General features: G+C 51.3%; 1 protein-coding gene across 1 annotated transcript in view; it reads left to right on the top strand.

Moving 5' to 3' along the window:
* The window catches only part of LOC123763745 (pickpocket protein 28-like), a 206111-nt gene that overhangs the window by 18672 nt on the left and 172022 nt on the right, over positions 1 to 15417 (top strand). The window contains exon 2 of the mRNA XM_069304242.1: positions 12555 to 12770. Within this exon, the coding sequence (XP_069160343.1) occupies positions 12555 to 12770 (216 nt within the window). The remainder of the gene's footprint in view (positions 1 to 12554; positions 12771 to 15417) is intronic.

The raw sequence follows: 15417 nt of genomic DNA, 5'->3' as shown, positions 1-15417 counted from the left end.
GATATTCGAATGGAACGTTGTGTCAGAATTTCAAAGCAATCAGTGAAGAACTTTGGGAGATTGATAAGCCTGTGTTGCTCTTATGTCCAACAGATGGCGCTCGTAATAAAGAAAGCATGTTTTTTCTTGTCACAGGTGAGGCATATATATAGTATGTATATACAAATATGCTCCTATTCAAATCCAACGATGTGTCAAAATTTCAAAGCAATCGGTAAAGAGGTTTGAAGATTTCTCTCACATGAAAAACACATGAAAAACACATCAAAAACACCGTTTTTCAAAAAAAGCATGTTTTTTCCGTCACAGATGTGACATCAATATATTATGTATATTTGAACACGCTCTGATGCGAATGGAACGTTGTGTGAAAATTTCAAAGCAATCGGTGAAGAACTTTCGGAGATTAGCGATTTTGAACAAATGAACATTTCCATTATTATTTATATAGATTATCCCCAGACTGGCAGTTTGAAGATTATCAAATATGCATATTAATAGTGAATAGAAATTAAAGTGCAGAGCTATAAAATTCGAATTTCTTTAAAATGATTCACTAAGCTACTTCGGGTTAATATTTACCTAAAATAATTGCAATTGTTAAGTATACTAGGAATTAGAATTTAGTGTCAGAATATCCGACGTAATTCCAGGGGGAAGAAACAAGGGTCGGAGTATACTGTTCAAGACTGGAGAACACTTCATTGCTCGTCTTCAGAATTATAATATTGTTTAAGTTTTAGTTTGCACTGTTGTGCAGCAGTCCTTTCAGGACGGATGTCCCATACTGGAGCTGCAGAGGTGAGGAGTCTCTGGGCGACTTCATTTCCTGCTAGTTCCAAAAGAACCAAGTTCTCTAGTGTCTTGAGACTAGTTTTTTTTTATTTATATTTTTACATGTAAGCATGCGATTTAAATTACAATAAAACATAAAATTAGAAACAACAGAACAAAACAAGAAACCGCCGGCCAGAAGGACCGACAGAACAACACGTACCAAAACTGGAAAGGGTACAGGAAATGCAGGATAAATACACAAAAGGTTACAAAATAAAGAACAAAGCAGAAAACAATCGCAAACAAGCATGCAATGCAAGCAAAACAAGAACATAGCAACAAATTAAAACATTTTAGCAGTATGAAACAAAACAGAAGCGCCGGCCTGAAGGACCGACAACAAAGCATAACAGTATGAACAAAATGAAACACAATAAAAAATACAATAAAATAGCACACCACACAACCAGCCAATAACAAACAAAAAAATATAAAACAAAGATACAAATAAAAGACAAACACAACACATAAGCATAAAATAAAACACATAGGGCACGGTAATAACACAAAATAAATACATGAAGACTAAAACACACACCAAGCCACTCGCCTCGCCACAAACAAAGGGAGAGTCACGGGCACAACCTACCGAAAGGCAAACAAACAGCCAGAAGGGCACACAGCACAAAAGTAAGCACAAAAGTAGAAAATCATCAGACATACTTGCCCGGAAACACGTCCCGAGGGAATCGTACATGGAACGCCTCCCATCGCAACCACTGCCAAGGGCCCTGACCATCCACCGGGGACGTCATATCATCCGGGACATTGGCCACAAACACCCTCAATACCGTAAACGGCCATCACAGGGACACGGAGCATGTCGCACATGACCATTTCAATAGCCGCATATCCAGCACGACCAGTGAACTCCAGGCCCACGGAGTTCACGCGCTTAACAGGAGGAAGGGGACCACCCATGGCAAGCTTGCCACGTCAACACGCAGCCAGCAACAACAGCAGGGGGGGGGGGGGCGGAGACGCCCACACCCCCCTGGTGACGAAGACAGCGAACACCCCAAACTACCAGCGGCCAGACGACACGTCTGTACCCCACGGCAGCGCCAGGTGGACTCTGTCTTGAGACTATTGGTGCCTCTGCCTTTCACTATCCTCAAGATACCCTGGCTCTCTGGATGGACAGAGACTATACGGCCCAGAGTCCACTCTGAACGTGGACCGCACTGTCCACCAGAACAACATCACCAGGTTTTAAATGAATTTTATTATAGGGGTCGTTTGCCTCCATAGTGATAATCCCTCAGAGCAGTTAGATAGTCTCAAGTCCAAATGTCATTCCACTGACTTATTACTCTTGACAGATGTTTGTAGCTCTGAACCAAGTCACTCTCTCAGACATCCGAAGGATCTCCTGGTTCCTCATCCGTGAGGGATGCAAGAGGTTAAGAAGTCCTCCATACATCAGGTGAGATGGACACCGCCCAAGAGTAAACCGGGGGGGGTACAGACCGCCGCCTCCCGACAAACACCAAAATCCACCAAATAGCTAAACCTAACAGAGCAATAATAAACACACAAACCATTGAGCCCCCCACCCAACTCAAACCCCTGACACAACGAGACCCAAAAGAGCGCCCGAGCCCTCGTGAACACATCAGGAATGCCCACCCCACCCTCCCGCACAGCCAACACCAACGTCGACCGGCGAACTGGGTGGTGACGACCACACCACACATAACGATAAACCTGGCGTTCCAACCCGAAAGCCAGCTTACGATCCAGGGGGAAAACCCGAGCCACGAACCAGACCCGGGACAAAACTTTGCAATTCACAAGCAGTGCCCGCTGATAAAGCGTCAACGGGCGCACAGCCAGCAACCCAATCGCAACACCGACACTCCGGGAAACCATATCCCAATTGCAAGCCAAGGACCTCTCATAGGAACCGAACCAGGTAAGCCCCAAAACCCGCATAGAAGTGACAACCGGAAACCATGACCCCACCCACACACGGCGAGAGGACCACCCACCAAGACCCATAAGACCGGATTTCGCACGATTTACCTGCGCCCCAGTGGCCAACTCAAACCTCTCAACCACAACCTGGACCGCCCCAACCGATCCCTCCGAGGCCAGGAACAGGATGGTATCATCTGCATAACCGCAGATAGGCGGTTATCAGTCCCCGAAGACCCGACGGCAAACGGGGGGAAGACGATCAACGGGCATCCCTTGATCGCCCGAAAAAATGGCTCCTGAAAGACGATATACAGGAGCATCGAAAGCGGACAACCCTGCCGCACCGAGCGACGCACAGGGAAAGAATCACTCAAAAACCCGTTTACACAGACCCGACTACAACATTGAGCGTACAACATACGCACCCAACGAACAAACAAGGGCGGAAATCCCAGCCTCCCCAACACACGAAACACAAAATCGAGCGACACACGGTCGAAAGCCTTCGACCAATCCAGACAAAGCATCGCTGCCGACAAGCGAGAGTCGGACACGTACAAGAGCACATCTCGAAACAATGCATTGCAATGCAACAAGGAACGACCCGGAACACCACAAAACTGCTCCACAGAGACAACAGACGCCACAACACTGCGACACCGACCAGCCAAGACCTTAGACAGGATCTTGTAGTCGACATTCAACAAAGTAATGGGGCGCCAGTTTGAGAAGAACCGTAGATCGCCCGACTTCGGGAGAAGCCGCACAATCCCAACGCACTGAGACATAGGCAGAACACACTCCCGAAGACAAGACTGGACCACCTCCAGCAGAACATCCCCCAACACATCCCAAAAGGCGACATAGAACTCAATAGGAAGACCATCCGAACCCGGCACCTTCCCGGAACGAAACGACCGCACCACCACAAGCAGCTCCGCCAAGGAGACCTCTTTCACCAGACCAGCACACTCCGCAACCGACAACCCAGGAAGGCACCGACCCAAGAAATCCTCCGCAAGTGCGGCGTCCCCAGCCACCGCCGCATACAGCGCAGCCAACTCCTGCCGAACATAGTGCAACACCCCACCAGTGTCCGAAACAACCGTCCCATCTGGCCGTTGCAAGGCCGTAAAAAGAACAGAGTCCCGCACGGCCCGTACCTTACTTAAAAGAAATGGAGAAATCCGTTCCCCGTCTACCCTCTCACTTACACGAGCCCTCACACGCACACCCTCCACCCACTCACTCCGCAACCCGCATATACGCGCCTTGCAGTCCACAATTTTATCAAAACAATCAACACCAGCATCGTACCTTACATACAACCTCAACAGCTGCGCCTGCAACAACCGCAGCAACCCAAAGCGCCCAGCAGCCTCGCGCTTAGCAACCACGCGAAAAAACAAACGACACTGCACTTTACACCACTCCAAGACAGACAGAAACTCACAACGCCGGGCTCGAAACCCGACCCACCAACACCGAAACTGACGACAAACACGCGGAGAACGCAACAACCCACAGTTTAGCTTCCACCACCCCGCACCGACCCGCACCTGACTGGGTACCCCAACCCGGACCACCACCAAACTGTGGTCGGAGAAGGCAACCGGGACAGTGCGAAAATCATACACCGTACATTCCCCACCATTGACATACACCCTATCGATGCGCGAACGCACCCCACGTGCAGCAAAAGTAAAAGACAACCCGCCACCAAAGAGCACAGCAGCGTCTTGGAAACCACATGAACGCACCACCTCCAGCAGCGCACCCGAGACATTCTGCGGACGAGCGCTACAACAATCCCGTGCACTCGTCACACAATTGAAGTCCCCTCCAAAAATCATGCCCCGCGTATCATGGCGCAAGAAAGGAAGAAGCCCCACCCGAAAAAACTCCTCCCTCTCCCGACGACGCGCTGCACCCGAGGGGGCGTACACCGTCAAGAACGGAATCACGACCCCCAAAATCTCCACCCGCACAAACAACATCCGCCCATCCTCGTCCAACTCCGTGTGAAGCACGGAGAAGGAGGCCTTACGAGAGAATAACATAAGGGTCCCCCCGAAAGGCGTCCTCGGCGAGTTGAGCACCACATGATAATGCACGCATAGACACTGCAACACAGACACATCATGCACATTATGCTCCTGTATGAGAGCCACATCCACACGTTGCTCCTGCAAAACATCCAACAGGCCCAACTGGACCCCAAAAGCATTCAAACCCCGAACATTCAAGGACGCACAAACTACAGAGGGCGCCATCGGGACAACCTCAGGACACCCCCAACCCGTCGCGACACACAGGCCGCACTTCATCCTGGACCCCAGGGCGATCACAGTGAACACCCCCAGTCGCCGTACCCAGCCCCACGGACGAGCCCTCTGCCGGATCCGCAGAGCCCCCACCAACCGGAACAAGGGCCGAAGACCCCCGACAGTTACCCTTAGACAACGCGACCACCAGGTCCCGGTTACCGCGATGAGCCACCCACTCAGAGGTGCCACCATCAGGAGTCGCAGGTGCCGACACTGGAGGCACCACAGAAGAAACCTCCTCGACGTCCTCGCCCGCAACCTCCATCGCAACACTGCCCTCCGCCCACAACCGACGAGGCGATGTATCCTAAGCAGAACGACGGCGCTTCACATGAGGCTGTTGATCGTCGGTACAACGACCCCCAGCAAGGGGTGGTCCAGAAGAACCCGACGCGGGCGGGCCCAAAGCCGAAGCAGCACGGACACACACAGCAGCAACCTCCACAGCATGGGGCCACAGCTTACCACCACGCCCGGAGACCGGAGCAGAAGGAGCAGGTCCAGACAGCAGGAGAGCACACTCCAGCTCTCAGGGGGCACCCACCACGGACGCCGAGGCAATCGCAGCGGACGAACCACTGGACAAGGCGACCTTCGTAGACGACGAGGGAGTCGACGCAGAGTCAGAGGGCAGGGAGGAGGACACACACCCCACCACCCCAGCATCCCCGGGCAGCAGACAATCTTCAGCAGGGGAAGCAGGTACCACACCAACAGCAGCAGCCGAGGACCGCACAGAAGCCTCCGGCCGCGGATGCACCTCCGCCACCACCGAACGAGGAACCCCCGAGGCAGGAGCTCCCGTCCCCACAGAGCACACCGGGGAAGCAGACGTACTATGTCCCGACCAAACAGGGACAGAGGGAGCACTTGCTGAACCCGCTGCAGGAACCACCCCAGGCACCACGCCAGGGCGAGAAGGCGATGAGGAAGCCCTTTCGTCTCCAAAGGGGGGAAGTCACCCTCCAAGAAAACGGAGGGAGCCTCAGCTCGAGGAGCATCACAGCTCGCTGCCACATGGCCCTCAGCACCACACCGGAAACAAGTGCGAGTCTGTCCCTGATAAAATACTCTGAGCGAGAGCCCACGATACAGAAGACGAGACGGTACTGGTGACGTAATCTTCATACCTAGCGTACGAATGCCCGTATGCAGCCCGCTCAGCCGACCTGTACGCAGATGGTTGAAACGATGAAACTGCACCACTCCATACTTCCCAAACACAACCCGCAGCTCATCCTCAGAGAACGTCACCGGTACACCATGCACACTCACGTACTGCACGGCCCCCCAGGGATCCGAAACGGCCACAGACACAGCCGTGTCGGTGACTGGAACCGAGTGGCCGGCCCAACGCGCCACAAACTCCTTGTACAGCGAGCTCCTGCAGAAGGTCATCGCCACTCGCGTAGGGGAAAGCTTTTCCAGCTCTATCAAATCCTGGACATCCGCTTGAAGCACATCGACGACAGCAACTTCCACAATCGCCCAGTCCACATCCCCTGAGAAGTCAAGGCACGCCGTGTCCACCCGCCGTACGCGGGACACACCACCAACCACCATACCACCAGCCGGGCCCTCCGGCCAGCGGGCGCACCACACCACAATCCACACCCGCCTCCACTCAGCACCAGGCGACAACTGGCAGGTCAAACGAGCACGTCCTGGCCCCCTGGCGGCCAGTGAGCGAATCTCATAGGGCACGGTAATAACACAAAATAAATACATGAAGACTAAAACACACACCAAGCCACTCGCCTCGCCACAAACAAAGGGAGAGTCACGGGCACAACCTACCGAAAGGCAAACAAACAGCCAGAAGGGCACACAGCACAAAAGTAAGCACAAAAGTAGAAAATCATCAGACATACTTGCCCGGAAACACGTCCCGAGGGAATCGTACATGGAACGCCTCCCATCGCAACCACTGCCAAGGGCCCTGACCATCCACCGGGGACGTCATATCATCCGGGACATTGGCCACAAACACCCTCAAACAGGGCACCCAAATGGTATCACTCCTGACCCGAGTGACCGGCACATGCTCCCACACCAATGGAACTGCCCCACCCTGAAAGTCCAGCGCCTCCTCGCAGATCGGTAACAGAGCAATCCGCGCCCAGTGACCCAACGGCATCACAGACTCCGGTAACACAGTCCCCAAGTCCCCAACGGACATCCTCAGAGGAGGGAGCTGGACAGAAGGCACCACCACAGGGGCACCAGCGTCCATGGGCACACCACCGGACGACCGCCGGGATACCGAACTGCGCACATCCTTCCGCAAGGTCACCACCAGGCCACGCCCAACCCCTTCATCCTCACCATCCCTGGCAGCGGAGGCCACCACGCCCCACCGCGGAGAGGCCCCCGGTGGAGAAGAAACATCAGGCACACCCGAGACACAGGCACCAACGTCAGCAGGCACATGGACTTCCGCCACCACTAACTGCAGAGCCAGCGACGCATCCGGAACCACTCCATCCACACCCGAAGACCCACAGTCACTAAATTCCCCAACATCAGCCCAGGCAGACGACGAACGCCGGGAACGTTTGGGCACCGGCCTGAGATCGTCAGAGCCGGAAGCTGACTCAGAAACACGGGCCCCACTAGCCGGACGAACTGACGCCTGCCGCAGAACAGCAGCAGCCTCGACCACAGGGGGAACCGGACCACACACATCAGGGGCCCCCACAGCCACCCCAGCACCCAGCACAGCCGGGACCCGAGGCGAGGATGCAGGGCCAGGCGCAGCAACTGAAGTCGGGTGTGCACACGGTGATGCCTCACAGGGAGCAACAGGAAGGTCCACGGGAGCAACAGCGACAGGAGCAGGAGTAGCGTCCGACGGCACCACAACATCCGGAGGAGGGTCGATGACAACCGGGGGAACGTCGGGCGACGCAGGGGGAGCCTCAGCAACGAACGGGATGCTCACCTCCTCACCCCCGGAGTCCTCGTCCAGAGGGAGCGGCGGGAAATCCTCTTCCCGGAACAAGTTGACTTGAGCAACCGGGGCCGCATCGCACCCGGCAGCCTGATGCCCCAACAGGCTACACCGGAAACAGGTACGAGGCTGCCGGGCATAGTATACCCGGACATAGTACCCTAGAAGCCGGACCGAAGATGGAATATCCGACCGCAGGCGCATCCCCAAGGTGCGAACGTTCGTCCGCCTACCTGCATACCTCCCCGAGGAGAGCGTGTTGACCCTCACACTGATGACCGCTCCAAACCGCTGAAAGTAACGCCGGAGAACGTCCTCGGGAAACTCCAGGGGCGCCCCATGCACACTGACATACGTCAGTGCACCACTACGGTCCGAGATGGATACAGAGCCGGCACCACCCGGCAGCGACAACGAACGTCCCTCGTAACGACGGAGAAAATCACGGTACACCTCCTCCGTCACGAACTTGATGACAACCCGGTGGGCAGTTACAAGCTCAATACCGTAAACGGCCATCACAGGGACACGGAGCATGTCGCACAAGACCATTTCAATAGCCGCATATCCAGCACGACCAGTGAACTCCAGGCCCACGGAGTTCACGCGCTTAACAGGAGGAAGGGGACCACCCATGGCAAGCTCGCCACGTCAACACGCAGCCAGCAACAACAGCAGGGGGGGGGGGGCAGAGACGCCCATACCCCCTGGTGACGAAGACAGCGAACACCCCAAACTACCAGCGGCCAGACGACACGTCTGTACCCCACGGCAGCGCCAGGTGGACTCTGTCTTGAGACTAGTGGTGCCTCTGCCTTTCACTATCCTCAAGATACCCTGGCTCTCTGGATGGACAGAGACTATACGGCCCAGAGTCCACTCTGAACGTGGACCGCACTGTCCACCAGAACAACATCACCAGGTTTTAAATAAATTTTATTATAGGGGTCGTTTGCCTCCATAGTGATAATCCCTCAGAGCAGTTAGATAGTCTCAAGTCCAAATGTCATTCCACTGACTTATTACTCTTGACAGATGTTTGTAGCTCTGAACCAAGTCACTCTCTCAGACTTCCGAAGGATCTCCTGGTTCCTCATCCGTGAGGGATGCAAGAGGTTAAGAAGTCCTCCATACATCAGGTGAGATGGACTTAATAGCTCACGTGGCGAGTGATCGTCAGAGAGGTAGATCAGTGGTTTGTTATTTACCAGAGATTCAATTTCTGTGACGACGATGTGTAGCTCCTGTTGGTCAATCTTCTGGTGGTGTGTTTTCCTTAGACAGCATTCCACTTTGCCCACCATCCACCCGAAAAAGACTCCGTGCCACGGTGCTCTTCGGGGTATAAACTTCCAGTGATTCTACCATTGATTTAGGGCGGAGCGTACCACTGGGTGATTTCAGACCTCTCTCATTCATACTTTGTCTGTTCATGCCAGGAGTCACTTCCAGGTGTACGTCTCTTGTAGTGGCACAGGTGAATAGGCAGATGTAAGCTTTCACCGGAACTTTATCTTTAGTGCTGGTTAATGTTATGGCTCCTGTGTAGTCTACACCAGTAGTCTCAAAAGAACGAAGGTGGACAACTGTTACGAACCCGGATCCAGCGTCCGAGTACGGAGCCGTGACAACCGCGCCATCTGTGGGTCAGCTCCCGAAACCCCCCTCCAAAAGGACGACGACACCTGGTGAGGACGCCGTGTACCAGCTACGAGGGCTAGTCTCCAGTCTCGTTCAGCACTCTACACAGCCGCTGCTGACCTCTGGTGAGGTGGTGCTCAGACACCAGCGCCATCTATGGAGTGGATAGGTGGGCGTTTGTGTCTGAGCCTGTAAGTGAGGTGCCTTAGTGTGTCCCAGTTATTGATGACGTGTCTGCTTACAGAGTCGACCTGGGACTGCTGTGATGGGAGTTGAGTCAGTCTACCCGAGGCAGCCGTCTCCATACCTTGTACTTTGCTGCAGCAGTTGTGAAGTCGTCCCCCTGGAAGAACACTGTGGTGTGTTACCCTGCCAGTGGAGTGGCAGTAAAAGGATTACCCGGGACCGACTGTTGGAGACGATCATCCACTGGGGTATTGAGGACAGGAGAGTGATTTGTGGTGTCACACGAGGCTCCTGTCTAGGGCGTTCCCCTTATATCGTTCGTGGAGTGGCCTGACCAGCGTTGCGGGTCCGGAACCTGCCAGCAGACCGGCTGGATTTGTGGTTGACGGCCTCCACGGCGGTGCCCCCAGTGGACCTGTGTTTTGGCTGACCTGTGGCCAGGGTAGGCTCAACTTCGCAGAGATTTCATTGTGAGGCCACGAAGAAGCACCGAGGACTCAGCACCGAGCGTCTGGATCCAGAGTCTTCAGTTAGAAGACAATTGTGTGAACAATCCCCTTGTATAGTGTCAATACCCCTCCCCCTGTGTACTCCGTTTATATATTTATTTGGTGATAGTAATTATAATCTTAAGTTCTTAACGTTCTTTCCCTTCCCCCTTTAAGTTCCTTGCGTCACGGATCACATCCCTTGATAGCCACTACTGGCTTGGGGTCGGATACAACTTCCTCTAACAACATCAGAGTAAGAACCCCGTTGCGTCCCGAGAGGGCCGTAACAACAACTTGTTCCCTAGGGAGTGGTGGAGGTCCTGGATAAGGACACACCCGAGCGTCGTACCTACAGCAGACTACACAGGAGTTTAATATGGACTTTACAGTCTGGCGACCTTGAGGAAGCCAGAACTGTTGTCTCAAGGATCTGAGGGTATCTAGTTCCCCACCATGTAGAGTGCAGTGTTTGTGTATATGTAACACAATTAGACTGCTTACTCTGTGGTTATGGGGGAGAGACAATTGATGTTTTATTTCTAGATTTCTCTGGGCATGCTGTAAGCGGGCCCCTGCACATTAATATGAAATAGCTGTCTGGGTCAGTCCGGAGACCCAGATCATTAATTGTTTTATCAGGAAGGTTTACAAAATTCCCCATGTAAGTTTCTGTTTATGCTCTTTTGACTCAGTATTTTTGGGCACTAGATAATTTATGTTTGATTTTTATTTTATTCTTGAAATCAAATACCCTTTGCATGAAACCTAACAATTTGTGGAAATCACAGTACTGATTAGGATCAATTACCAAAGTTCGGTGGGTTGGGGTGTTCTGGTTTCTCTGGGGGAACAGTGATATTGGTCACATTGACTTGTGGCTTTTGTTTAGGTCACTGGTCACTGACTAACCACTGGGATCCATTAAACCACATCTCGGTTTTAGCTAATTGCCTTAAAGTGAAGCCTCTGGAGAGGTAGTCAGCGGGATTCTCTTTGGTGGGTACATATCTTAGTTTGAACCCAGCCGACCCCTCTTTGATTTCCTTGACACGATTACTCACGTAAGGAGTTTTGCTATTGCCATTTCTCTCCCACTGTAGTTCTGCCTCACTGTCTGACCGTACCACTGTTTCTTCAAAGTAGATATTACTTCCGGTTTTGGTCAGATATTGAGCTAGTCTTACTCCTAACAGTAGGGCGGTTAAACTATGATATAGATGAATAAAGATGACTGATAATTCAGGAATGGCCAAACATGGGCTCGGGTGTCACATGCGCTTCTTTGAACTTTAATATGCGGCTCGTGAAGAATTCTAGAGAATTCAAATATTCTAGAAATTTATACCCGAATTCCAAGCAATAAACATGCGGTTTTATCAAGAGTTCTGATACCTAGGGGAGGAAGGAAGACCTAGTTTACGGGCTATTCATGCCCGCGTCACCTTTAGGGTGGCTCAATCTTTATCACTCGGTCTAGGGAAAGGAGTTCAGTATAAGTGAGACCCGATATATCCTGAACTACTGAAAGCTGGTGCGCGACCGATTTCAATTTTCACAACATATTGTTGTGAATCACTGTAATGTGAAAAGTAATTGTAATTGTAATATAACATAATTGAAAAGAATGTAATTGTGAAAGCCTGTAATGAAGTTTGTGAAGTGGAAGCCTCGTGCAATCCTTACAAAACAATACCTGACTTGGCTACTTCGTACGGCTCTGAAAACATATCAGCCGGATTTTAAATGACTTACAGCGAAGATGGAGATTTGGAAGACCATTAAAAGCAATAAAGAGCGTCTATAATAGCCTGATATGTGTAACATTGTAATTTTTGTCATAAAAAATATAATTATAATAAGACTATATAATAATAAGAATATTATAATAAATATAATAATTTTGTAAGGTGGAAATCTGATTAAAATATCTAAAAAATTTTGGTTTACTTGGTTACAAAATAGTGTATGTATCATTATAAACTTAAGTGTAAATTTTGTTTATGTCTGCGACTCTCAAACACCTTAGTTCTATCGTTTGAGGCTCTTACAGCATGCGAGTTTGCTCACCTTGTATTATAGATGGATACAGATAGCAAAGATACAGATAACTATAAATGAATTTAGATATATTTCTATGACTTAGAATTACAGATGGAATCAAATGTGTATGATATAGATGGATACAGATTTGATCTGCTAAAGATGGTTCTGGTTCGTGTGCTGGCTGACCTCGTTCATGGCCTGCTGCTACTACATCCTGAGCGGCATTACCGAGTACGAGACCTCGCCCACCCTCACCACCATCGACACTACGGACTTCCCCGTCTCCAAGGTCGGCTTCCCTTTCGTTACCTTCTGTAACCTCAACCAGGTGGCCAAGAGCCGCCACCCGCCCCGGCAGGAAGACACTATCGGCAGGTGAGTATAGTTTAATGCTAACGAGATTGGTAGTAGAGGTGTTAAGATATAATTAACCTGCTTGGCATTTCTTTCCTGAGTTACATAGAAGCGATTTCGACAATAAATTAGTTATATTAGGATGTGATTAGCTGTTTAAATATTATTTATTCCCCCCCTCCCCATGTTAAAATTATTTAGATTCTAAGGCAAAAAAATAGGACTATTAAGTCACTTCCACGGATTTCCAAATACGCGTTACTGTTTTTCCCGTTGTCTCCTGTCAGTGTTTATGTCGTCATGTTTCTTCTGACAGCATCTGGTCGACGACCGGGCCGCGGGGACGCTAAGCCCCGGAAGCACCTCAAGGTAAGGTATCACAATTACTGAAAAGTTAAAAAGTGCTAAAGGAGATTTCTTTCCAAAGTGATGCTGATGACCGCATTTATTACATTGCGATTTTGATGTTGCAAGACAAGGTGATAAAATTAAATCCCTGGTGTCCCCAGCGCTGTGTGAAGAATGAACACTTGTTCATACTGGTCTGGGGACAGTGTGAAGAATGAACACTTGTTCATACTGGTCTGGGGACAGTGTGAAGAATGAACACTTGTTGTTCATACTGGTCTGGGGACAGTGTGAAGAATGAACACTTGTTGTTCATACTGGTCTGGGGACAGTGTGAAGAATGAACACTTGTTGTTCATACTGGTCTGGGGACAGTGTGAAGAATGAACACTTGTTGTTCATACTGGTCTGGGGACAGTGTGAAGAATGAACACTTGTTGTTCATATACTGCTATTGTTTCTCATTACTTTCCCATAGAATAAAGAACACTCTTTGTTGTGAACCTCAACTCCCTGCGGTGAAGCACCACTCCCTGTTGTGAAGCTCCACTCCCTGTGGTGAAGCACCACTCCCTGTGGTGAAGCACCACTCCCTGCGGTGAATCACTACTCCCTGTGGTGAAGCACCACTCCCTGTGGTGAAGCACCACTCCCTGCGGTGAATCACTACTCCCTGTGGTGAAGCACTACTCCTTGTGGTGCTTCACCACTCCCTGTCTTGAAGCACCATTCCCTGTGGTGAAGCACCACTCCCTGTTGTGAAGCTCCACTCCCTGTGGTGAAGCACCACTCCCTGTGGTGAAGCACCACTCCCTGTGGTGAAGCACCACTCCCTGTTGTGAAGCTCCACTCCCTGTGGTGAAGCACCACTCCCTGTGGTGAAGCACCACTCTCTCTGATGAAGCACCACTCCCTATTGTGAAGCTCCACTCCCTGTTGTGAAGCTCCACTCCCTGTGGTGAAGCACCACTCCCTGTGGTGAAGCACCACTCCCTGTTGTGAAGCAACACTCCCTGTTGTGAAGCTCCACTCCCTGTTGTGAAGCAACACTCCCTGTTGTGAAGCAACACTCCCTGTTGTGAAGCTCCACTCCCTGTTGTGAAGCTCCACTCCCTGTTGTGAAGCTCCACTCCCTGTTGTGAAGCTCCACTCCCTGTTGTGAAGCTCCACTCCCTGTTTTGAAGGTCCACTCCCTGTTGTGAAGCTCCACTCCCTCTGATGATGCCCCACTCCCTGTTGTGAAGCTCCACTCCCTGTGGTGAAGCACCACTCCCTGTTGTGAAGCTCCACTCCCTGTGGTGAAGCACCACTCCCTGTTGTGAAGCACCACTCCCTGTTGTGAAGCAACACTCCCTGTTGTGAAGCAACACTCCCTGTTGTGAAGCTCCACTCCCTGTTGTGAAGCTCCACTCCCTGTTGTGAAGCTCCACTCCCTGTTGTGAAGCTCCACTCCCTGTTGTGAAGCTCCACTCCCTGTTGTGAAGCTCCACTCCCTGTTGTGAAGCTCCACTCCCTGTTGTGAAGGTCCACTCCCTGTTGTGAAGCTCCACTCCCTGTTGTGAAGCTCCACTCCCTGTTGTGAAGCACCACTCCCTGCGGTGAAGCAGGGAGAAGATAATCAAGACTTCAATATATCGGGTTGAAGGTCGGTGGCTGTGTGTCAGATGACGGAGGATGCGACCAATCTGGGTCGGGAAGGCTCCCCCACACAAGGGACATTTGTGGGTGAGTGCAACTTGTTACGGGTCTTCACTCCCACTGGACCTGGGTGCCACTGACCACCCTTGGAGCACCTCACTCTACCACGGGCTGGAGTTCCTTCCTGCAAGCCGGCCTTGCACCCGTGGCGAGTGAGGTAGGCCCGACTCTTCCTCTTGGCTCCTTTCACAGAAACTTGATATCCTCGGCCGAGCCTGCCCGAGATAAACAACCTGCTCACTGGTTGAGTTACTCGCTCAACTTGTATATATCCACTCGGCTGCGCTCAGCATGCACAGCCCACAAGTTCGCCAGCTGAGCTCCCGTATACTCACGACCCAGCAATACTAATTCAGTGGTCATATCAATAGTTTCCACCCTAGAATTCCTTGACAGGGTGTAGGTGTGCAACAATTTAATCGCTCTACTAATTATTTATGAGATGGAGGAGATAACATAAACACACGGGTAAAATAAAAGTGAGTTTACTGAGTAAAATCTATATGGGATCACAGATGATAATATCCGCTGCACTGGTGGACGATGGCAACACTCTAGTAAGACACCTCTGGCAACTCCATCAGCTGATCCATTCAAAACATCGTCGCGAACTGTCACCTTG

The sequence above is a fragment of the Procambarus clarkii genome, chromosome 52 (genome assembly GCF_040958095.1).
Source record: "Procambarus clarkii isolate CNS0578487 chromosome 52, FALCON_Pclarkii_2.0, whole genome shotgun sequence".
Classification (NCBI taxonomy): Eukaryota; Metazoa; Arthropoda; class Malacostraca; order Decapoda; family Cambaridae; genus Procambarus; species Procambarus clarkii.
The sequence above is the reverse complement of the archived record's forward strand: the minus strand, read 5'-3'. Positions and strand labels throughout refer to the sequence as shown.